This window comes from Salvelinus fontinalis, chromosome 12, assembly GCF_029448725.1.
Source record: "Salvelinus fontinalis isolate EN_2023a chromosome 12, ASM2944872v1, whole genome shotgun sequence".
NCBI lineage: Eukaryota > Metazoa > Chordata > Actinopteri > Salmoniformes > Salmonidae > Salvelinus > Salvelinus fontinalis.
Window position 1 is genome coordinate 33,609,460 of NC_074676.1, and position 25,913 is coordinate 33,635,372.

At 44.8% G+C, this 25,913-nt stretch overlaps 1 protein-coding gene across 3 annotated transcripts in view; it reads right to left on the reverse strand.

Moving 5' to 3' along the window:
- The window catches only part of LOC129867215 (A disintegrin and metalloproteinase with thrombospondin motifs 20-like), a 164,137-nt gene that overhangs the window by 89,235 nt on the left and 48,989 nt on the right, over positions 1–25,913 (reverse strand). For all 3 annotated transcript variants that reach the window (XM_055940473.1, XM_055940475.1, XM_055940474.1), the window contains 3 exons: positions 15,437–15,583; positions 6,540–6,681; positions 5,366–5,470 (listed from right to left, as the gene is read on the reverse strand). In XM_055940473.1, coding sequence (XP_055796448.1) covers positions 5,366–5,470; positions 6,540–6,681; positions 15,437–15,583 — 394 coding nt within the window. The remainder of the gene's footprint in view (positions 1–5,365; positions 5,471–6,539; positions 6,682–15,436; positions 15,584–25,913) is intronic.

The window sequence follows — 25,913 nt, forward strand, 5'->3', positions numbered from 1 at the left end:
TAAAGAGCATAGTGAGAGAGGAAGGGAGGGGAGGTAGCGATAAAGAGCATAGTGAGTAAGAGGGAGGGAGGGGAGGTAGCGATAAAGAGCATAGTGAGAGAGGAAGGGAGGGGCGGTAGCGATAAAGAGCATAGTGAGAGAGGAAGGGAGGGGAGATAGCGATAAAGAGCATAGTGAGAGAGGAAGGGAGGGGAGGTAGCGATAAAGAGCATAGTGAGAGAGGAAGGGAGGGGCGGGTAGCGATAAAGAGTATAGTGAGAGAGGAAGGGAGGGGAGGTAGCGATAAAGAGCATAGTGAGAGAGGAAGGGAGGGGAGGTAGCGATAAAGAGCATAGTGAGAGAGGAAGGGAGGGGAGGTAGCGATAAAGAGCATAGTGAGAGAGGAAGGGAGGGGAGGTAGCGATAAAGAGCATAGTGAGAGAGGAAGGGAGGAGAGGTAGCGATAAAGAGCATAGTGAGAGAGGAAGGGAGGGGAGGTAGCGATAAAGAGCATAGTGAGAGAGGAAGGGAGGGGAGGTAGCGATAAAGAGCATAGTGAGAGAGGAAGGGAGGGGAGGTAGCGATAAAGAGCATAGTGAGAGAGGAAGGGAGGGGAGGTAGCGATAAAGAGCATAGTGAGAGAGGAAGGGAGGGGAGGTAGCGATAAAGAGCATAGTGAGAGAGGAAGGGAGGGGAGGTAGCGATAAAGAGCATAGTGAGAGAGGAAGGGAGGGGAGGTAGCGATAAAGAGCATAGTGAGAGAGGAAGGGAGGGGAGGTAGCGATAAAGAGCATAGTGAGAGAGGAAGGGAGGGGAGGTAGCGATAAAGAGCATAGTGAGAGAGGGAGGGAGGGGAGGTAGCGATAAAGAGCATAGTGAGAGAGGAAGGGAGGGGAGGTAGCGATAAAGAGCATAGTGAGAGAGGAAGGGAGGGGAGGTAGCGATAAAGAGCATAGTGAGAGAGGAAGGGAGGGGAGGTAGCGATAAAGAGCATAGTGAGAGAGGAAGGGAGGGGAGGTAGCGATAAAGAGCATAGTGAGAGAGGAAGGGAGGGGAGGTAGCGATAAAGAGCATAGTGAGAGAGGAAGGGAGGGGAGGTAGCGATAAAGAGCATAGTGAGAGAGGAAGGGAGGGGAGGTAGCGATAAAGAGCATAGTGAGAGAGGAAGGGAGGGGAGGTAGCGATAAAGAGCATAGTGAGAGAGGAAGGGAGGGGAGGTAGCGATAAAGAGCATAATGAGAGAGGAAGGGAGGGGAGGTAGCGATAAAGAGCATTGTGAGTAAGAGGGAGGGAGGGGAGGGAGGGGAGGTAGCTATTAAGAGCATAGTGAGTAAGAGGGAGGGAGGAGAGGTAGCGATAAAGAGCATAGTGAGTAAGAGGGAGGGAAGGGAAGTAGCGATAAAGAGCATAGTGAGTAAGAAGGAGGGGGGGGCTATTAAGAGCATAGTGAGTAGGAGGGAGGGAGAGAGGGGAGGTAGCGATAAAGAGCATAGTGAGTAAGAGGGAGGGAGGGAAGGTAGCGATAAAGAGCATTGTGAGTAAGAGGGAGGGAGGGGAGGTAGCGATAAAGAGCATTGTGAGTAAGAAGGAGGGAGGGGAGGGAGCTATTAAGAGCATAGTGAGTAAGAGGGTGGGAGGGGAGGTAGCGATAAAGAGCATAATGAGTAAGGGGGAGGGAGGGGAGGTAGCGATAAAGAGCATAATGAGTAAGGGGAAGGGAGGGGAGGTAGCGATAAAGAGCATTGTAAGTAAGAGGGAGGGAGGGGAGGGAGGGGAGGTAGCTATTAAGAGCATAGTGAGGAAGAGGGAGGGAGGGGAGGGAGCTATTAAGAGCATAGTGAGTAAGAGGGTGGGAGGGGAGGTAGCGATAAAGAGCATAATGAGTAAGGGGGAGGGAGGGGAGGTAGCGATAAAGAGCATAATGAGTAAGGGGAAGGGAGGGGAGGTAGCGATAAAGAGCATTGTAAGTAAGAGGGAGGGAGGGGAGGGAGGGGAGGTAGCTATTAAGAGCATAGTGAGGAAGAGGGAGGGAGGGGAGGTAGCGATAAAGAGCATTGTGAGTAAGAGGGAGGGGAGGGAGGTAGCTATTAAGAGCATAGTGGGAGAAAGAGGGAGGGGAGGTAGCGATAAAGAGCATAGTGAGAGATAGAGAGGGGGGAGGGAGGGAGGGGAGGTAGCTATAAAGAGCACAGTGAGAGAGAGGGGGAGGGAGGGGAGGTAGCAATAACGAGCATAGTGAGAGAGAGGGGGAGCGAGAGAGGAAAAGGGAGAAAAAGAGACAGTTTGGAAAGAAAGAGAGAGGGAGGTTAGAGATAGAGAGGGAGAGTACAGAAAGAGAGTACAGGATGTATGGTATGAAAGACCAGGAGAGGGTGAGGTGAGAAGGATGAGTCAGTGAAAGAGAGACAGAGAGAAACAGGCCTTAGGACACACCTACTCATTCAGGGTTTTTTCTCTATTTTCTACATTGTAGAATAATAGTGAAGACATCAAAACTATGAAATAACACATATGGAATCATGTAGTGACCAAAAAAGTATTAAACAAATCAAAATATATTTTATTTTTGAGATTCTTCAAAGAAGCCACCCTTTGCCTTGATGACAGCTTTGCACACTCTTGGCATTCTCTCAACCAGCTTCATGAGGTAGTCACCTGGAAACAAAATGATCTGGTCTGATGAAACCAAGATTTAAGTATTTGGCCTGAATGCCAAGCGTCACGTCTGGAGAAAACCTGGCACCATCCATACCGTGAAGCATGGTGGTGGCAGCATCATGCTGTGGGGATGTTTTTCAGCAGCAGGGACTGGGAGACTAGTCAGGATCGAGGCAAAGATGAACGGAGCAAAGTAAAGTGAGATCCTTGACGAAAACCTGCTCCAGAGCGCTCAGGATCTCAGACTGGGGCGAAAGTTCACATTCCAACAGGAAAACGACCCTAAGCACACAGCCAAGACAACGCGGGAGTGGCTTCGGGACTAGTCTCTGAAAGTCCTTGAGTGGCTCAGCCAGAGCCTGGACTTGAACCCTATTGAACATCTCTGGAGAGACCTAAAAATAGCTGTTCAGCAACACTCCCTATCCAACCTGACAGAGCTTGAGAGTATCTGCAGAGAAGAACGGGAGAAACTCTCTAAATACAGGTGTGCCAAGCTTGTAGCGTCATACCCAAGAAGACTCGAGGCTGTAGTCGCTGCCAAAGTTGCTTCAAGAAAGTACTGAATAAAGGGTCAGAATACTTATGTAAATGTGATATAAAAAAAATATGTTTTTATACATTTACAAAAATGTCTAATAACCTGTTTTTGCTTTGTCATTATGGGGTATTGTGTATAGATTGATGAGGGGAAAAAACGATTTTATACATTTTAGAATAAGGCTGTAACGTAACACAGTGGAAAAATACTGAAGCTGTTTTTATACTTTTTTTATACTGAAGCTGTTTTTGTTGGGTTAAGATGTTAGTCATCCCAGTTAAATTATCTTTATTGATGTCTAGTAATCCAAGCCTTAACAGGATGGAACAGGGAACAAATACAGAGACATTATGGAACATATTGGGCTTACATGGGCACACACTGGGTTTTTTTTTGTTCTGGAAAGACTCCTGGCGGAGGGTCCTCTACCCCTCACCCCATCACCACCACCACATGCAAACAAATACTCGTAGCCCACCTCTCCCTCCTTTTCCCCCTCCTCCCCCAACTCCTCCTTTTTGGAATCATTGATGTGAGGTCTATTGTGTGAGCTGAGCAGAGCAGAGGGAGAGGAAGTGTGGCCCTGCGTGGTCTCAGCCTTGGACTCTGTTACGGCCTGACCACTGACCCACTCACCCGCCTTTTAAAGAGGTTTTAGGGTCACAGGTTCACAATAAGGTGACTCAACTGTGAACGGCGGACGGCATCTCCTTTCAAAGGCCCGACCTTCACAGCTACTTCTCCCCCTCCCTCTCTCTTCCTCTCTCCCTCTATCCCCCAGCCCCATCTTATCCCTCTTTCCACTACCCCCATCTAACCCCTCTCTTCTCCCCAGCCCCATTTCACCGCTCATTCCTCCGGCCCTGTCTAACCCCTCTCTCTCCTCCAGACCCATCTCACCCCTCTTTCCCTCAGCCACATCCTCAGTGCCTGTCACTATGCACCCAACACCTACCCCGCCGCAACAGTGCTAATCAGCATAGCATCCCAAGGAGGTGAGAACATGAGGTTTGATGAGGGTTGGGGCCTCAGAGCACGGCTAACGCTAATGCTCATTCTTCAGGTTACTCACTGGGGATAAAACCTGACCATATTTCCATGAGCAGCTACAATAGGACTAACTGTGGCCAAGAAAAGTAATTTATACTGACTGCACAGACATCCAATAATTCACAGAGGGATTCAGACTGTATCAATAATCATTGCTGCATTTTAGCCAGACTGTTATATGCTAGCTGTCTAGTCTGTGTTTTATAAATGTGCAATGAGAATACAACTATGCCTTTAAATAAGGAATTGGCAACCCGTTCTCATTCTGAGAAATAAGCATGTTCTTAACCAGGTAGCCACTTGATTTCAAAACCTAAACAAAGTGAACAGGCCATGTTGTTCAAACAGTTGGAGACGGACAGAAGGCTGTTCTACCTTGTAGAAAACAGATCCAAGTTTGCTAGACTTTAAATATAAAGATTAGCTGGCTACTCACGAGCATGTGGGCTTGTGTTTGAGAGATTGTTTATGAGACCTGTGTTAATTTTCTATATTGCCTGTTACCAGAAGTTGGTCATTATTCCTGGATGTGCATTATGCATGGTTCTGGTTAAATTTGTAACAAAAATTGCATTTTCATGAAAATACTTGACGGCCAATGTTTTGCCCAAAAAAGCTATATTTAGCCTACTGTAGGTATAATTTTACAAGCCTTGAATTCATTAGATTATTCGCTACTGTTGCAAAGGCAGTGTGTTGACCTTTATTTGTGCAACAAAGCTTAGTTTGAAAAAATTGAGATATGATTTTTAGGCCATTTCGCCCAGCCCTACAACCTCTACAAAAATGTCCATTATTATAATGCACATAATAATTCACATTTCCTGTTGATGAAGGATTGTTTTCTTGCTGTAGCAAGCTGGCACATATTAAGATCCTACATCTGTAGTGAAGAAAGAGGACAAACAGTCCCTACTCAACATGAGAACTACTGTCAGTTCCAGACAAGGAGAATATCATGATCCATTTCATACAGAGTTTAACATTTTGTTTGAAATTTGCTCATTGATAACGGAAAGGCAAAACATCAAGAGTGGATTTATTGTAAGAGCATCTACTACAGTAGATAATACACAGTGTTTGTCATTATACCATCAATTTACACTTCAATGGAAGAAATACAGCATTCTGTCCTACCATTCCATGTCCACAGTCTGTCCCATCAGCCAAGGGCATGTGCTGTGTCCGACACCCTTTATGGCCCCCCTCAGCACTCGTACACCAAAGCCTCTTGCACTGTTTCTGTGTGGAAAGAGATAGCGAGAGAGGGAAGAAAGAGACATGCGGGAGAGAGGCGGAGAGACAGAGAGAGGAAGGGAGCGTTAAACACTGTTACAATACAACTGTTACAAAACCCCCACTGCCCACTGCAGGAGAATTATTTAACTGTTTCACCCCAAACTACAAATCCCTAATATTGACAGGCAGACAGAAGGCTCTATTGTGCTGCTCAGTAGTAAGTACTGTGGGATGTGTAACAGGCTTTATGTACAGTTCAGCCTCTAGAACCCCAGACAGTAACTTTTACAGCTACTTGGGCAGCTGTTACTATCACTATAGATTAGCCACACAGTATTGCAGAAGTCTCCAACCAGACCGGAGGGAGCATGAAATCTTAAAGCATGTTCAACATGAGAACGTATGCTCTGTTTGAAGGGAAAGCAGCTTCCCTCACAGCAGCCTATTAAACCCTGAACAAAGCTAATTGTCTCGTAAAACCACCAAAGCTGTGTGTCATACAGACAGCTCATTAAAAACAATGACTGGGGAAGGGGGGTACATTTACATTTACATTTAAGTCATTTAGCAGACGCTCTTATCCAGAGCGACTTACAAATTGGTGCATTCACCTAATGACATCCAGTGGAACAGCCACTTTACAATAGTGCATCTACATCTTTTAAGGGGGGGGGGGGGGCAGAAGGATTGCTTTATCCTATCCTAGGTATTCCTTGAAGAGGTGGGGTTTCAGGTGTCTCCGGAAGGTGGTGATTGACTCCGCTGTCCTGGCGTCGTGAGGGAGTTTGTTCCACCATTGGGGTGCCAGAGCAGCGAACAGTTTTGATTGGGCTGAGCGGGAACAGTACAGTGTTGTCCATACTGTATAAACTTATGACTTCATCATCTCAATACAAGTGCCTTATCATAGACAAGACACATTAGAACCTCAGAAGCATATGACATCATTATCCATAGGAGGTTTGGTTAAGGACACTTTTTTGGAGATAATAGAGACTGAGTTTACGTCCCAAATGCCATTTGGTACATCCCTTACGAGACACCTGGTTGTGAGGAATGAAACCTGGCTTACCATGTAAGGGCAGACCATGGATCCGGGGCCAAACATGAGCTCACACTGTCGGTTGGCATTGTAGATTTGACCAGGGAGGTGGTTGGGTAGCTCGTACGTCCTGCTCACTGGCTCGTCCAACAGGCACTCTCCGTACCCTGTGCTGAAAGGTAACACATACACACATAAATTAGCACGTATGCACACACACACACACACACACACACACACACACACACACACACACACACACACACACACACACACACACACACACACACACACACACACACACACCCCACAACCAGTAAATAAGAACACATAAAGCTGCATCAAAGCTGCATCAAAGTGCTTCATCAGTCAAGATTCATACAGTACATTTACATTACATTTACATTTACGTCATTTAGCAGACGCTCTTATCCAGAGCGACTTACAAGTACATACATTCATACTTTTTTGTACTGGCCCCCCGTGGGAATCGAACCCACAACCCTGGCGTTGCAAGCGCCATGCTCTACCAACCCCCGTGGGGCTCAGTACAACAGAGTAGTCAGGATAATGTCACCTTTGTTATTCATAATCACGAAATAAACATCTCCGTGTCACCATCCAGGAATGATGATATTCCAATGTAAACATTTTTGTCCCATGTGGGTGGTCTGGTCTGATGTGTGATGTTACGTAACAGTGAGACTGACACCACTTCCCCTCACTGAGACCTAATATTAGTTAATGCTGTCACTATGAAACTGGAGCCAGGCATCATACAGACGGAATAAAGCTGCATTTACATGCAGACACAAAGCTATCCCAAAGCTATCCCAACCACACGTTTATTCAAAAGACATTTCTCTGTGCACAAAGCAAATTTTGAAGATGGTGCAGGATTGAGATGGCTGCCGTTTTACGGGCTCCTAACCAATTGTGCTATTGTGTGTGTTTTTCGCGTTATTTGTAACTTATTTTGTACACAATGTTTCTGCCACCGTCTCTTATGACCGAAATGAGCTTCTGGATATCGGGACAGCGATTACTCACCTCGTACTGGACAAAGATTTTTTCTTTAACGAGTCGGATGTATAGGATTTACTTCAGACACCTGACAAGGCCCAAATCTCTGTTGTTCGCATGAAGAAGAAACAGAAATCTGGGATGTAGGTCTGGGTGCCTTGTAAGAATCCAACGGCGAGTGAGTAATCCCCCTCTAACATCAGTCCTATTAGCTAATGTGCAATCGTTGGATAGCAAAACGGATTAGCTTTTTTTTCACCTTTATTTAACCAGGTAGGTTAAATAAAGGTGACTTTTTTTAAATAAAAGCGGAGCTCATCCATTTTGTTATCCAATGATTGCACGTCAAGACTATACTACCAACGGGACATTATAAACTGTAATATCTTATGTTTCCCCCGAGTCGTGGCTGAACGACGACGTGAATAACATACAACTGGTGGGATTTTCGATCCATCGGCAAAATAGAACAGCTGCCTCCGGTAAAACAAGAGGTGGCGGTTTGCGTCTATTTGAAAATAACAGGTTTTGCTCGCCTGAGGTAGAGTATCTCAAGATACACTGTAGACCACACTATTTAACAAGAGAGTTTTCATCTATATTTTTCGTAGCTGTCTATTTACCATCACAAACCAATGCTGGCACTAAGACGGCACTCAACGAGCTGCATAAGGCTATAAACAAACAAGAAAATGCTCATCCAACAAGAAAATGCTCATCCAGGCCGCTCCTAGTGGCCAGGGACATTAATGCAGGGAAACTTACATCCATTTTACCTCATGCTAAATGTGCAACCAGAGGAAAAAAAACTCTAAACCACCTTTACTCCACACACAGAGACGCATACAAAGCTCTTCCTCGCCCTCCATTTGGCAAATTTGACCATAACTCTATCCACCTGATTCCAAAGCAAAAACTAAAGCAGGAAGTATCAGTGACTCGCTCAATAAGGTAGTGGTCAGATGACACAGATGCTAAGCTACAGGACTGTTTTGCTAGCAGAGACTGGAAATGTTCCGGGATTCTTCCGATGGTATTGAGGAGTACACCACATCAGTCACTGGCTTCATCAATAAGTGCATCGATGACGTCGTCCCCACAGTGACTGTATGTACATACCCCAACCAGAAGCCATGGATTACAGGCAACATTTCCACTGAGCTAAAGGGGAGAGCTGCCGCTTTCAAGGAGCACGACTCTAACCCGGACGCTTATAAGAAATCCCGCTATGCCCTTCGACGAACCATCAAACAGGCAAAGCATCAATACAGGACTAAGATCAAATCATACTACACCGGCTCAGATGCTGGTCGGATGTGGCAGGGCTTGCAAACTATTACAGACTACAAAGGGAAGAACAGCCAAGAGCTGCCCAGTGATATGAGCACACCAGATTAGCTAAATAACTTCTATGCTCGCTTCGAGGCAAGTAACACTGGAACATGCATGAGAGCATCAGCTGTTCCGGATGACTTTGTGAAAATGTTCTCCGTAGCCGATGTGAGTAAGACATTTAAACAGGTCAACATTCACAAGGACGCAGGGCCAGACGGATTACCAGGACGTGTACTCCGAGCGTGCACTGACCAACTGGCAAGTGTCTTCCCTGACCTTTTTTCTAACATCTCCCTGTCTGAATCTGTAATACCAACATGTTTCAAGCAGACCACCATAGCCCAAGAACACTAAGGTAACCTGCCTAAATGACTACCGACCCGTAGCACTCACGTCTGTAGCCATGAAATGCTTTGAAAGGCTGGTCATGGCTCACATCAACACCATTATCCCAGAAACCCTAGACCCACTCCAATTTGCATAATGCCCCAACAGATCCACAGAAGATGCAATCTCTATTGCACTCCACACTGCCCTTTCACACCTGGACAAAAGGAACACCTGTGTGAGAATGCTATTCATTGACTATAGCTCAGCGTCCAACACCATAGTGCCCTCAAAGCTCATCACTAAGCTAAGGACCATGGGACTAAACACCTCCCTCTACAACTAGATCCTGGACTTCCTGACGGGCCGCCCCCAGTTGATAAGGGTAGGTAACAACACATCCACCATTCATCCTCAACACGGGCCTCCCCCCAAGGTGCGTGCTGAGTCCCCTCCTGTACGCCCTGTTCACTTATGACTGCAAGGCCAGGAACGACTCCAACACCATCATTAAGTTTGCTGATGACAACAGTGGTAGGCCTGATCACCGACAACAATTTAGACAGCCTATAGGGATGAGGTCAGAGACCTGACTGTGTGGTGCCAGGACAACAACCTCTCCCTCAACGTGATCAAGACAAAGTAGATGATTGTGGACTACAGGAAAAGGAGGATCGAGCACGCCCCCATACTCATCGACGGGGCTGCAGTGGAGCAGGTTGAGACCGTCAAGTTCCTTGGCGTCCACATCACCAACAGACTAACATGGTCCAAGCACACCAAGACAGTCGTGAAGAGGGCACGACAAAACCTATCCCCCTTCAGGAGACTGAAAAGATTTGGCATGGGTCATCAGATCCTCAAAAGGAGAGCATCCTGACGGGTTGCATCACTGCCTGGTATGACAACTGCTCGGCCTCCGACCGCAGGGCACTACAGAGGGTAGTGCGTACGGCCCAGTACATCACCGGGGCCAAGCTTCCTGCCATCCAGGACCTCTATACCAGGCGGTGTCAGAGGAAGGCCCTAAAAATTGTCAAAGAATTCAGCCACCCTAGTCATAGACTGCTCTCTCTGCTACCGCACGGCAAGCGGTACCGAAGTGCCAAGTCCAGATCCAAGAGGCTCCTAAATAGCTTCTACCCCCAAGCTACCCAGACTATTTGCATTGCCCCCCCTCTGGAACGATGATGCTACTCTCTGTTATTATCTATGCATAGTCACTTTAATAACTCTATCTACATGTACATATTACCTCAATTACCTCAACACAGGTGCACCTGCACATTGACTCTGTACTGGTACCCCCTGTATATAGCCCCGCTATTGTTATTTACTGCTGCTCTTTAATCATTTGTTATTCTTATCTCTTACTTTTTTAGGTATTTTCTTAAAACTGCACCGTTGGTTATGGGCTTGTAAGTAAGCATTTCACTGTAAGGTTGTATTCGGAAGCATGTGACAAATACAATTTGATTTGATTTGACATAGGCATAACCTTGGGAGCAAGATTGCAGTAGGACTTAACATCACTTTGGAGTCGCCAGGTGCGAACTCCAAACAGGAGGGATGTGCTGATAGTGCGTTGGGGAGCTCTACGCGCTTAGTCGACACCAAGGCCATGACCAGGGCAGTCTTGTAGGAAAGGACCTTCAGGTCCACAGACTCCAATGGTTCAAACAGATTCTCACAGAGCATCCAGGACCAAAGACAGGTCCTGTTTCGGTGCTATAGGCTTTGACATTGGTCTGAGCTGACGCACGCCTTTCAGGAACTGCACCACCAGAGGATGAGGCCCCGGGGTAGAGCCATCAATTCCTACATGAGACGCAGAGATGGCTGCCACAAACTTTCAATGCAGAAAAAGAAAGGCCCTGCTCAAAAAGCTCTTGAAAGAAGATCAAAATGTACACCAAAGAGCTCTGAACAAGAGAAACTCCTTTAACCTGACACAAAGCCTCAAACACTTATATGTATACAACTCACACGTAGCGGGTGCATGCACCAACTGTATAGTCGTAATCACATTCATGGGTGCCAAACTCTACTGTGCAACCAGGACCATATATCCACACTACACAGAAGCCTCCACAGGCGGATGATCTCCGTGAACCAGGGTTGTCTGGGCCAACGGGGAGCCACCAGAATCAACAACAGACCCTCCTGACGGACTCTCTCAACGATGGCCTGAATCAGGTCCACCGGAGGAAACGCATAGACCACGGTCCAAGGCCACTGAGACGCCTAAGCATCCATTCCCAACAGAGCGCATGCATCCCTCATTGAGAAGAACAGATGACAATTTGTGTTTTCTCAGTAAGGATGCGTCTGTTGTGATCACCCTGTGGAATCAAACACCTTTTCTTGTGATTCCCTATGAACCCCAGAGTCTGAATATGGGAAACCAGTGTGGCAGTGTGGAGCTCCACCTGTTCTCTCGACTCTCTTGCTACGACTGGAGCGATAGGGAGAGCCCAAAAGGCAGGACCAGAAACTCATAGAACACACCCTCGAAATGAAACCTCATAAACTTTCTATGGGGAGGATTTGTAGCTACATGAATACATGCATCCTTCAGATCTATGGACGAACCAAGAACCGGCACTGTTAATTCAGAAGCCCCGTGCTCAGATTAGATCCCTTGTTAGCCTCTTGAGTTAACTCGCCAGTTTTCCATCCATCAGCAGGGTGAAAACGAGCCCCGCCTCCTCCATACTCTCTACACTCATGAACTCACCATAACCTGACTGAATGAGGGGAACCACAGGTCACCTTTAGCTCTTTGGCGAACTCTTTAAATATTTTACCTCCTGTCCCACCGCTGCAGGGACAGGAGGTAAATACCTTCCCCCAAAGTTGGAGGAATTCCGCTAAAGGGGAGAATACGGCTAATACACCCCAGGTGATCTGCCGCCCTACGTCACAGCTCCATCAAAAGCACATTTACCACCAATGGTTCACTTCACACGCCGAATCCAAAGCCGGGGATTTAGGCTTTCCCGGAATGATGCCATCCGATTCACACTCTGAAAACCCTCCAGAGTCAACCAGGGATATTATATCAACCCTGGAATCCGGACCCTGAACAATGCCAGGAAAAACGGAAAGAGCCTCACTCAGCTGGGATGACGCCCCTATCAACTCTGACCAACACTACCACTGGTCCGAGCCAAAGTCTCCTGAGCGTGTTTCCACCCCAGGAAAACAAGACAGCACTGGTGAGTATCTTTAACTTTCATTGTGAAACCACATGCCCTAGGGCAGGGTCGGATGTTCCTTTTTGAACTTACTCTTACCACTGGCCATCTTACTCAAAGAAGCACTGGCTACACAAGCAGAGCAGAAAGTTGTGTTTTTTTAGCAAACACAAATCCTTCCCAAGGAAGGAAGCATTAGCTACACAAGCAGAGCAGAAAGTGGTAGCTTTTAGAAAACACAAAAACCGATACCAAGTCCCAAAACTCACAACATCTAGGGGGACGGGTACACTCTCCCTACTGACACCTAAGTCAGAGACAAATTTCATAGTCTTCGTGCACTTGAAAAGCTAAATTGTGTGGCATGTTCTTCCTTCAGGCGAGCTGAAGAGCCCCCGTATTATAGCGAGGAAGGCAGGGCTTCCGAGGCCACACTCGGAATCTATTGGCCCGTTGGGCGTGATTTCAGTTTTCAGGTGAATATTATTGGTCGTTGACTCCCCATAGTATGTTAGACCGAGTGACCGACTGAAAGGGAACCCTTTGTTTTGTATACCAAAAAGTCTACAAGTGCTTGGTGGAATGAGTTTGTCAAACATTGGGGAGAGACAAATGATGAAAGCTATGATGAGGTCAGTCAGTTCGTCAGGGAAATGAGAAGAAGAGAGAGGGAGAGATGCCCCATATTGAAGCTATAAGGTAGTGGTCTGTTTGTCTGTCAGAGTCCAGAAGAAGGAGAAGAGATGATGCCCCATATTGAAGCATCTTTCACCAGGTTGTCATCGTCTAATGAGAAACCCTATGGGCCTATGATTAAAAACAGGATGGAAAAGGGGTAAAAAACAGCAATTTTTTATTAGGCATGCAGTTTTTTTGGCAAAACAGAGGAGCCAGAGACAGGCGATGCGACTCCCCTCTGGCACCAACAGGGGTTCTACACCTGGCAACCATTGGAAGGCTTCTTTAAAGTGAGTTTATTTAGAAAATAACTTACAGTTATCTCTCAGTGTTTGTCATAAGAAACTACTCCGTAATGAGTTCCATAAAGGCAAACTGTGTTTCCCGTGAGATGGTAGCTGCAACGAGGTTGCTCATATATCAAATTTTATGACCGACACAGGGTATTGAATGATACAACACATCCCTGTTGCACAGTTGTAATAAACTAAATGCAAACAGCACTGTAGTGATTACCCTTTTCATAGGGAGATATACTGCAACCATTACTATTCTAATACAGCAAATAACTAGAAAATAAGTAGTTATAAAAAGTTTATTTTCACAGATAATGCATCTTGAATTAATTGAGGACATAAAGATATCTTTTTTACCAAAACGTAAGAAAAAAGTTTTTAAATGGAACTGTTTAGGATAGCAAGACATCTGATGTTTGTGTGGTTAGGATAATTCCCAACGTGGGCGCTTGGCATCGGAATGTAAAATTATAGGCTTTGCCGGCACTAATGATTATGTAGTATCAACACAAGTGTACACATCAATTAGTGGGTGGCAACACAGAGAGATTTGCATTTTACCTTTATATAGGTTTAATGGCTTAAACCGTTTGGAGGACTGCCAGGAGCAGAATGAATGGTGTCTATATCACGGCCTACACATAAAAACACCAAGAACACCAAAGACACTTTTCACTCAGCTCTCAGGTGTGCAGCCAATGGGAGTTCACCATATTACACAGACACAGAAATGAGAACGAGGGGGGTTGGCTGCAGAAGAGGGGTTGAGAGTTAGTGGGTCCCTCTATATTTAAGTTGTCAGGAGAGTGTTGTGCATTAGACTGCTCTGAAAGAACAATTGGTAGTCAAAACAGTGATGTACTTGACCAGGTAAGCTAAGTGGAAAGTGGAGGTGCCGTTAGGATGAATACTCCTAATACTCCTACTCCTAATAATACTATTGTTGAAGTCCTGCAGACTTTGAAAGCAGTGGGCCTCGCTCTCAGCGGCCTGCCTTTCCCACCTCTGAGACTCCTTCACACTGAACCCTATGCTCCTGTCCACAGCCACACAGAACGGTTTATAAATATTACCACTATTAAACAAATCAGCCATCCTCTTCATGCAGCATGGAACGTTTCGCTCACAGCCTTTGCCATTTACCTTCCGCTCACACATCGAGTAACTGAACACTCAGCTTTTCTAACACAGCTGACATATAAGCAGAAATATTCAGCAGTAAAAAATGAATAGGAGTATTATTTTTCTTGTGTTTCTAATTTTCCAACCCAACCACTCAAAGCTGGATGGATGGATTCATCCGCTGGTAGGAAACTGTGCAGCACAGCAGCGGGACAGGCGTGTAACCTTACAGTCTCGATAGGAGGCGTTCGCCCGGGAGAGACCGCTTACTTCTCAAGATGCAACTCATCAACAAGGAGGCCTTTTGTGGCTGCTCACAATCAACAAAGCGGTAGGAGAGATCAAAGGGTCATGTCCAGAGAAAATCTAATTATAACTGACATTTCCCATCTTAAAGGGAAGCCCTTCAGAAGAGGTTGGTGGCCACCGCTTGGCTGTGGAGCCCGCTGAATGAGCCGCTGCCCCGCGTTACCGTTTTTGCGGAGAAAGCACGCCACTGACTAAATGACTGTTTGTCCAGCATCTCGAGAGCTGGTTCTGCCTGAGTGCAGAGACAGAGGAGGAGCAGGGGAGGATCAATCGCTCAGGTCACCCTAGGAAGACCCCTGCTTCAAACAGGAAATACTGTCTCACACCAGGGAATAACATAGTGGAGACTGTTTACACTGGCCTGCTCTACATTCTCCATTTTGGAGAAGGTAGCAGAGTTTGCTTCCCAGATTATGTCCCAAGAATACAAACACTTTTTGCTTTGTTATTTATTTGTCTTGCATTTTCTATAAAAAGGAAGATATTAGAATGTTTTATTACAGTGATTAATGTATCTCTAAAAAACATGATATATTTATTTGTATAACAATCTGTATGTTTGTGAAAATGTGTACATTAGGGCAATTACAGTGTCCGGAAGAGTATTCTTACATTACAGAAAAAGAGACGAGGTACCTACTCCAGAAACTCAGTGATGTACTTGCGGCTGCACTTGGACCAGGACCAGGGACTAGTGTCGTAGTTGAGGGTGGGCGCCATGACGTGATACTGGTGCTTTATGCCTGCCTCCCTGCATTTGGGGTTGTCATCATGGGGCATGTTGAACCTGCCGAGGAGGAGAACACACACACAGAGAGCGATTAGGAAAAAGGGGTGATGGCTGCTCAATGGATCAGAAAGCCTAGTGGTTAGAGCGTTGGGCCAGTAACCAAAAGGTTGCTGGTTCAAATAACTGAGCTGAGAAGGGGAAAAATCTGTTGATGTGTCCTTGAGCAAGGCACTTCACCCTAACTTGCTCCAGGGGCACCATACTATTAGGCTGACCCTGTAAAACACCACATTTTACTGCACCTATCCGTTGTATGTGACAACTAAACATTGTTTTTTTAAGCAATGGTCTTCATTGAACATGATCTGGCACTATGATGTAGAGATATGAAGCGTTACATCTCAATGAATTCTAGCAGCTAAATAGTGAACAGTCTAATAAAGTTGCTCATCTTTTTGATGTAGGGCTGTGGCGCTCATGACATTTTGACAATTACCATGAGACCGGTAGTCTCATGGTAAGAGACTACCGGTCTCATGGTAATTGACCGTTAATTAACATAAACATGTTTAGCATCTTCAGGCTTCCACACATACAAGCCGCTGATGGGCGCCTTTGGAACATCTACATTTAAAAGTCTAATTAACCAATTAAATACACACCATCACAATAAATCCGTTATTTATTTTAATCAGGTCTAAAGAAACATTATGATATGAAGAAAATGTATTTCCAATTAACAATATGAGTTGGTCTACTGTACGTTATCTGCCTATGCTCCATGCAATGGGCTGTAGCAGAGCCGGGCGGGCCTATACGCTCACTACGCAAGGGCCCTGCCTCCACCTCGTGTCAAAGCGGGTGTCAATGTTTACAACTTGGATGAGAGGATGAAGCGGAACTGTCCTTCTGGTCATGAAAAGAGGAAAAAAACACCATGTGAGTGAATTGCGGAACAGCAATCAGGTAAACTTGTGTTCTCTCCTCTCCAAGTTTGATGTCAGAAAATAACAGTAACGTTAAGTTGATGTGCTAGCTTGCAGTTCATCTCTCTCTAGTCTATCTTTCTTGCTAACCTAACTGGGCAGTGCATCTCTTGGTCTGTCTGTGTCTTGCTTGCTTGCCAGCCACTCCCAGGGCTGTGTTCTGTGATTTTGTGCCTGTCAAAAGTCAGAGTGAAATGCAACTATTTATTACGTTTGATAAACGACAACGGGCAATGGTGTTTATAAACTGCAGCTCGGAAAAGATAACCGCGTCGCACGTGACCATGTTGTGGCAGATGGCAGGGAGAGGTGAAGGGGGTGGTAATTGAGGAGAGATGTCTTGCAGGTAGCTCGCTCCACCCCCAAGCTTTATATGGACTTCCTGCCCCAATGAGGCAAGACTGGGATTCGTTAAGCCAGGGATTGCTTGGGGATAAAGAAGGAAGCAGCCTGTACAACAGGGCAGAGAAGGAGCGAACCAAGCAAGGTATGAGGAGTCAGAGCTGCGAGAGTCAGAGCTGCGAGAGTCAGAGCTGCGAGAGTCAGAGCTACCCCCCCTTGTGTACCGGACCGGATTGGGTGAGGACCCGAGTGTGAGGATTACCCCTGGGAAACGGAACAGACAACGAGAACGGCTTGTGGACTGTGGGGTGATTGGTGTATTTCCCCCTCTTCCCTAGTGTATTACAATCCCTAATAAACTTCCCCTTTGCATTCTATTTGTGCTACTGGTGCCTGTTTTGCTATTGAACTTGGTGACATGGAAACCCCACACCCTTGATCATGCTACATATGGTGGAGAAAGCAGGCAAACCAAACCAAGATCAATAACTAAACAAACACAGAGCACAATGGAAGCATTGGTGAGACAAATGGTGGAGGCAAACAGAGCACAGCAGGCTATGCAGTGGGAGCTGCTGGAAGAACGGCGTCAGCAGAACGCTCTCATGCGAGCTGAACTCAGCCAGCTGACAGCCGCCCAGGCCAGTATAGCGGCAGGTGCAACAGTGTCTCGCCCCAAACCCAGTAGGTTTCTTCTGAAGCTGACAGAGGCTGACAACAATCTACAGAAGGGACTGCTACAGGAGGTGCAGGCCACAGTCCTCCAGGAGAGGGAGGCTAAGGAGGCACAGAAGTGAGGTGTCCCTCCATCAGCAGAGATCTGCAGAGCTCCAGCAGAGCCTGGAAGAGCAGAAGGTTGCTATGAGGGAGGATCTAGCCAAGCAGAAGGAGGAGAAGCTGGAGACCCTTATAATGCTGAAGGAGCAGCTTGTCCAGCAGCAGGAGGACAGCTCCCTACAGAAGGTCGTGCAGGAGGCCCAGGCTGCAGCCCGCCAGTAGGAGGCGGTAGATGCGATGAGAGGGGAGGTGACCCTCGATCAGCAGAGAGCTGCAGCGCTACAGCAGAGCCTGGAGGCTGCTCTGAGGGAGCAGGAGGAGAAGAGCCAAGAGGAGGCCACTCTGAAGATGGAGTGTATGAAAATCCCAGTGTATGAATAAACTTCCCCTTTGCATTCTATTTGTGCTACTGGTGCCTGTTTTGTTATATGAAACTTGCGCTTTCCAGCAGCAACCTCTGTGGGGACCAGTCCAGACAATATATGGGCGTGATGGCACTCCTCATAGGCGCACATCATTTTAAAACAAGACAATGATTATCTAGTCTCTCAGTCATGGTTAGTTACAACTCTGGACTAATGCAAGATGGAAAGCAATGGATTGACATTGACTATTGATTTATATATTGAATTTCAAATGTTGATTAGCCTGGTACACGGAAGAGGTCGACCGATTTAATTAGGAGCGATTTCAAGTTTTCATAACAATCGGAAATCGGTAATTTTGGATGCCGATTAAAAAATATATATATTTGTATTTTTTTACACCTTTATTTAACAAGGCAAGTCAGTTAAGAACACATTCTTATTTACAATGACGGCCTTGGAACGGTGGGTTAACTGCCTTGTTCAGGGGCAGAACGACAGATTTTTTCCTTGTCAGCTCAGGGATTCAATCTTGCAACCTCACGGTTAACTAGTCCAACGCTCTAACCACCTGCCCCATGAGGAGCCCGCCTGTTACGCGATTGCAGTAAGAAGCCAAGGTAAGTTGCTAGATACCATTAAACGTATCTTATAAAAAACAATCAATCAATCATAATCACTAGTTATAATTACACATGGTTGATGATATTACTAGTTTATCTAGCGTGTCCTGCGATGCATATAATCGATGCAGTGCGCATTCGCGAAAAAGGACTGTCATTGCTCCAATGTGTACCTAACCATGAACATCAATGCCTTTCTTAAAATCAATACACAGAAGTATATATTTTTAAACCTGCAAATTTAGCTAAAAGAAATCTAGGTTAGCAGGCAATATTAACCAGGTGAAATTGTGTCACTTCCATTGCGTCAGAGTCAGAGTTTATGCAACAGTTTGGGCCGCCTGGCTCGTTGCGAACTAATTTTCCAGAATTGTACGTAATTATGACATAACATTGAAGGTTGTGCAATGTAACAGGAATATTTAGACTTATGGATGCCACCCGTTAGATAAAATACGGAACGGTTCCATATTTCACTGAAAGAATAAACGTTTTGTTTTCGAGATGATAGTTTCCGGATTCGACCATATGAATGACCTAAGGCTCGTATTTCTGTGTGTTATTATGTTATAATTAAGTCTATGATTTGATAGAGCAGTCTGACTGAGCACCAGCAGGCTCGTAAGCATTCATTCAAACAGCACTTTAGTGCGTTTTGCCAGCAGCTCTCCGCAATGCTTCAAGCATTGTGCTGTTTATGACTTCAAGCCTATCAACTCCCGAGATTAGGCTGGTGTAACCGATGTGAAATGGCTAGCTAGTTAGCGAGGTGCGCGCTAATAGCGTTTCAAACTTCACTCGCTCTGAGACTTGGAGTAGTTGTTCCCCTTGCTCTGCATGGGTAACGCCGCTTCGAGGGTGGCTGTTGTCGATGTGTTCCTGGGTCGAGCCCATGTAGTGGTGAGGAGAGGGATGGAAGCTATACTGTTACACTGGCAATACTAAAATGCCTATAAGAACATCCAATAGTCAAAGGTATATGAAATACAAATCGTATAGAGAGAAATAGTCCTATAATTCCTATAACTACAACCTAAAACTTCTTACCAGGGAATATTGAAGACTCATGTTAAAAGGAAACACCAGCTTTCATATGTTCTCATGTTCTGACCAAGGAACTTAAACGTTAGCTTTTTTACATGGCACATATTGCACTTTTACTTTTTTTGCATTATTTAAACCAAATTGAACATGTTTCATTATTTATTTGAGGCTAAAATGATTTTATTATTGATTTTATTATATTAAGTTAAAATAAGTGTTCATTCATTATTGTTGTAATTGTCATTATTACAAATACATTTAAAAAAATCGACCGATTAATCGGTATCGGCATTTTTTGGTCCTCTAATAATCGGTATCGATATCGGCGTTGAAAAATCATAATCGGTCGACCTCTAGTATACAGATGCACATCTCTCAGAAAATAATAACCGTCAAGTATTCAGCCAAGCCATAGTATAAATAGAATTTTATATTTGAAAATATATAAAAGGAAATCTAGGGGAGCCAGTTTGAATGGGCCTGATGCAGCTGATAAAATTAATAATAGTATTGTTATCTATAATTTACAGTTTGTCAGTAGAGGAGATGCTGGATCATCAGCCAGTACAAGCACAGACTCAGTTGATCCACATCCAGCCTCAGACAATACTAATACAGACCCAGTACAGCCGGCTTCAGATAATACTAACACAGACCCAGTCCTGGCAGCTTCAGCAAGTACTAACACAGACCCAGTACAGCCGGCTTCAGCAAGTACTAACAGACACAGTACTGGCAGCTTCAGCAAGTACTAACACAGACCCAGTACAGCTGGCTACAGAAAATACTAACACAGACCCAGGTGAAGTACATGCAGCCTCAGCCAGTACCAGCACAACCAGAGGTGTACAGCCAGCATCAGATACAAGCAGCTCAGACTAGAGGTCGACCGATTAATCGGAATGGCCGATTAATTAGGGCCGATATCAAGTTTTCATAATAATCGGTAATCGGCCGACTTAAACGTAACTTAAACGTTAGCTTTTTTACATGGCACATATTGCACTTTTACTTTCTTCTCCAACACTTTGTTTTTGCATTATTTAAACCAAATTGAACATGTTTCATTATTTATTTGAGGCTAAATTGATTTTATTGATGTATTATATTAAATTAAAATAAAAGTGTTCATTCAGTGTTGTTGTAATTGTCATTATTACAAATAAATAATTAATAAAAAAAATTGGACGATTAATTGGTATTGGCTATTGGTCCTCCAATAATCGGTATCGGCGTTGAAAAATCATAATCGGTCGACCTCTGTAAGGGCTGTCGTTCTCCTCATCCTCGGACGAGGAGAGGAGAGAAGGATCAGTGGACCAATACGCAGCATTAGGGAAATAAGCCATCTCTTTATTTGTAACGACGATGGCAACACGAAAACAAAACACTTTCAAATTTACAAAAACAAGAAAACGACGTAGACGAAAACCCTGAACATGAACTTACAAAACTAACGTAAAACTCACGGACAGGAACAGACTACATCAAACGAAACGAACAGCCAAACAGTCCCGTATGGTACATACATTCGACGACACAGGAGACAATCACCCACAAACAAACAGTGAGAACACCCTACCTAAATATGACTCTTAATTAGAGGAAAACGCAAACCACCTGCCTCTAATTAAGAGCCATACCAGGCAACCCAAAACCAACATAGAAACAGAAAACATAGACTGCCCACCCAAAACACACGCCCTGACCATAAACACATACAAACACAACATAAAACAGGTCAGGACCGTTACAACCTCTAGCTCAGACCTTAATAGAACAGTTGCTGCTCTACCAAACAACCCAGCAGATTGGCCCCCAGTCTTAACAGACTTTATTTTTATTTATTTATTTATTTCACCTTTATTTAACCAGGTAAGCTAGTTGAGAACAAGTTCTCATTTACAACTGCGAACTGGCCAAGATAAAGCAAAGCAGTGCGACAAACAACAACACAAAGTTACATGGAATAAACAAGCATACAGTCAATAACACAATAGAAAAAAAAGAAAGTCTATATATAGTGTGTGCAAATAGCATGAGGAGGTATGGTAATAAATAGGCCATAGTAGCAAAGTAATACAAATTTGCAGATTAAAACCTGTCTAGGATCAGCGTGCCGCTAGCGCCACACCCCCCCCCCCCACTGAAAAACCAGTGGCGCGAAATTCAAAAAAAATATTTTTTTAAAATATTTAACTTTCACACATTAAAGTCCAATACAGCTAATGAAAGACACAGATCTTGTGAATCCAGTCAACATGTCCGATTTTTTAAATGTTTTACAGGGAAGACACAATATGTAAAGATGTACATCTATTACCTAAAAACACATTAGCATAATCCACCATCTTTTATTTGTCCACCAACACCAGTAGCCATCACCAATTCGGCTAAACTAAGATATTTATAGCCCCTAACCAACAAAAAAAACTCATTAGATGACAGTCTGATAACATTTATGGTATGGGATAGGTTTTGTTAGAAAAAAGTGCATATTTCAGGTAGATGGCATAGGTTACAATTGCACCCACCGTCACAAATGGAATAGAAAAACTACTTAGAGCAACGTGTTTACCTACTTACTAATCATCAAACATTTCGTAAAAATACACAGCATACATGAATCGAAAGACACAGATCCTGTGAATACAGACAATATTTCAGATTTTCTAAGTGTCTTACAGCGAAAACACAATAAATCGTTATATTAGCATAGCACATAGCACATAGCAGCCCAGCATTGATTCTAGCCAAAGTGAGCGATAAAAGTCAACATCGCCAAAAGATATTAATTTTTTCACTAACCTTCTCAGAATTCTTCCGATGACACTCCTGTAACATCACATTACAACATGCATATACAGTTTGATCGAAAATGTTTATATTTAGCCACCAAAATCATGGTTAGACAATGTGAAATGTAGCTCAGCTGGTCAGAAAATGTCCTTGCGCCACTTAGACAGTGATCTACTCTTATACATAAATACTCATAAACGTGACTAAAAAATATAGGGTGGACAGGGATTGATAGACAATTTAATTCTTAATACAATTGCGGAATTACATTTTTTAATTTATCCTAACTTTTCAATACAGTTTGCGCCAAGCGAAGCTACGTCAAAAAACATGGCGTCCTAAGCCACTAAAATGTTTCGACAGAAACACGATTTATCATAATAAAAATGTCCTACTTTGAGCTGTTCTTCCATCAGTATCTTGGGCAAAGGATCCTTTCTTGGGAGTAATCGTCTTTTGGTGGAAAGCTGTCCTCTTGCCATGTGGAAATGCCAACTGCGTTCGGGATGAACTGAAAAGCGTGCCCAGCTATTCACATCGTTTCAAAAATAAATGTCCCAAAATCGCACTAAACGGATATAAATTGCTATAAAACGCTTTAAATTAACTACCTTATGATGTTTTTAACTCCTATAACGAGTGAAAAGATGACCGGAGAAATATAACAGGCTAAACTAACGCTTGGAACAGGAGCGGGTCGGTGTCCAGCACGCGCGTTACGCAGCAAGGAAAGACTTGCTAGCTACAGGGTTTTTTAATTTATAGGGCCTGTGAACGCGCAATCGACCCCATTGGAATCGTCATCACGTAAAGGCATCCAGGGGAAGACGTAAGAAGTGTCCGTATAGTCATAGCAATAACAGTGCCCTTTTAACTGACTTCAGAACAGTGGCCAACATTTCTGAAATCTGACTCCATGTCAGGGAAATTGCTGTAGAATGGGCTCTGTTCCACTTAGAGACAAAATTTCAACTCCTATAGAAACTATAGACTGTTTTCTATCCAATAATAATAATAATATGCATATTGTACGATCAAGGATTTTGTGGGAAGCCGTTTCAAAAATTACCCGATTAGCATAAATAGTCTAAACAGCGCCCCCATCCCCAACAGGTTAACACTGGAGTGATAAATCAGAAGATGAGGTAGTTAGATTTGGTGGGCTATTTACAGATGGACTATGTACAGCTGCAGCGATCGGTCAGCTGCTCAGATAGCTGATATTTAAAGTTAGTGAGGGAAATGTAAGTCTCCAGCTTTAGCGATTTTTGCAATTCGTTCCAGTCACTGGCAGCAGAGAACTGAAGGAAAGGCGGCCAAAGGAAGTGTTGGCTTTGGGGATGACCAGTGAGATATACCTGCTGGAGCACGTGCTACGGGTGGGGGTTGTTATCGTGACCAGCGAGCTGAGATAAGGCAGAGCTTTACCTAGCATAGACTTGTAGATGACCTGGAGCCAGTGGGTCTGGTGACGAATATGTAGCGAGGGCCAGCCAAGTAGAGCATACAGGTCGCAGTGGTGGGTGGTATAAGGCGCTTTGGTAACAAAACAGATGGCACTGTGATAGACTGCATTCAGTTTGCTGAGTAGAGTATTGGAAGCTATTTTGTAGATGACATCGCTGAAGTCGAGGATTGGTAGGATAGTCAGTTTTACTAGGGTAAGTTTTTCGGCGTTAGTGAAGGAGGCTTTGTTGTGAAAAAGAAAGCCGATTCTAGATTTGATTTTGGATTGGAGATGTTTGATATGAGTCTGGAAGGAGAGTTTACAGTCTAGCTAGAAACCTAGGTATTTGTAGTTGTCCACGTATTCTAGGTCAGAACCGTCCAGAGTAGTGATGCTAGTCGGGCGGGCGGGTGCGGGCAGCGAACGGTTGAAAAGCATGCATTTGGTTTTGCTAGCATTTAAGAGCAGTTGGAGGCTACGGAAGGAGTGTTGTATGGCATTGAAGCTCGTTTGGAGGTTAGTTAACAGTGTCCAAAGAAGGGCCAGATGTACACAGAATGGTGTCGTCTGCGTAGAGGTGGATCAGGGAATCACCCGCAGCAAGAGCGACATCGTTTATATATACAGAGAAACAAGTCGGCCCGAGAATTGAACCCTGTGGTACCCCCCATAGAGACTGCCAGAGGTCTGGACAACAGACCCTCCAATTTTACACATTGAACTCTCTCTGCGAAGTAGTTGGTGAACCAGGCGAGGAAGTCATTTAAGAAACCAAGGCTATTGAGTCTGCCAATAAGAATACGGTGATTGACAGAGTCGAATGGGCGGTTATGATATCGTTTAGTACCTTGAGCGTGGCTGAGGTGCAACCATGACCAGCTCGGAAACCGGATTGCACAGCGGAGAAGGTACGGTGGGACTCGAAATGGTCAGTGATCTGTTTATTAACTTGGCTTTCAAAGACTTTAGAAAAGTAGGGCAGGAAGGATATAGGTCTTTGACAGTTTGGGTCTAGAGTGTCACCCCCTTTGAAGAGGGGGATGACCGCCGCAGCTTTCCAATCTTTAGGGATCTCGGACGATATGAAAGAGAGGTTGAACAGACTGGTAATAGGGGTTACAATAATGGCCGAGGATAATTTTAGAAAGAGAGGGTCCAGATTGTCTTGCCCAGCTGATTTGTACGGGTCCTGGTTTTGCAGCTCTTTCAGAACATCTGCAATCTCGTTTTGGGTGAAGGAGAAGCTGGGGAGGCTCGGGCAAGTAGCTGCGAGGGGTGCGGAGCTGTTGGCCGGGGTTGGGGTAGCCAGGAGGAAAGCATGGCCAGCCGTAGAGAAATGCTTATTGACATTTTTGATTATCATGGATTTATCGGTGGTGACCGTGTCGCCTAGCCTAAGTGCAGTGGGCAGCTGGGAGGAGGTGCTCTTGTTCTCCATGGACTTTACAGTGACCCAAAACCTTTTGGAGTTAGAGCTACAGGATGCAACTTTCTGTTTGAAAAAGCTAGCCTTTGCTTTCCTGACTGACTGTGTGTATTGGTTCCTGACTTCCCTGAACAGTTGCATATCGCGGGGACTATTCGATGCTATTGCAGTCCGCCACAGGATGTTTTTGTGCTGGTCAAGGGCAGCCAGGTCTGGTGTGAACCAAGGGCTATATCTGTTCTTAGTTCTACATTTTTTGAAAGGGGCGTGCTTATTTAATATGGGGAGGAAATTACTTTTTAAGAACGACCAGGCATCCTCAACTGACGGGATGAGGTCAATATCCTTCCAGGATACCTGGGCCAGGTCGATTAGAAAGGCCTGCTCGCAGAAGTGTTTTAGGCTAGCTTTGACACTGTTTGACAGTGATGAGGGGTGGTCGTTTGACCGCGGACCCATAGCAGATGCAGGCAATGAGGCAGTGATCGCTGAGATCCTGATTGAAAACAGCCGAGGTGTATTTGGAGGGCAAGTTGGTCAGGATAATATCTATGAGGTTGCCCATGTTTATGGATTTA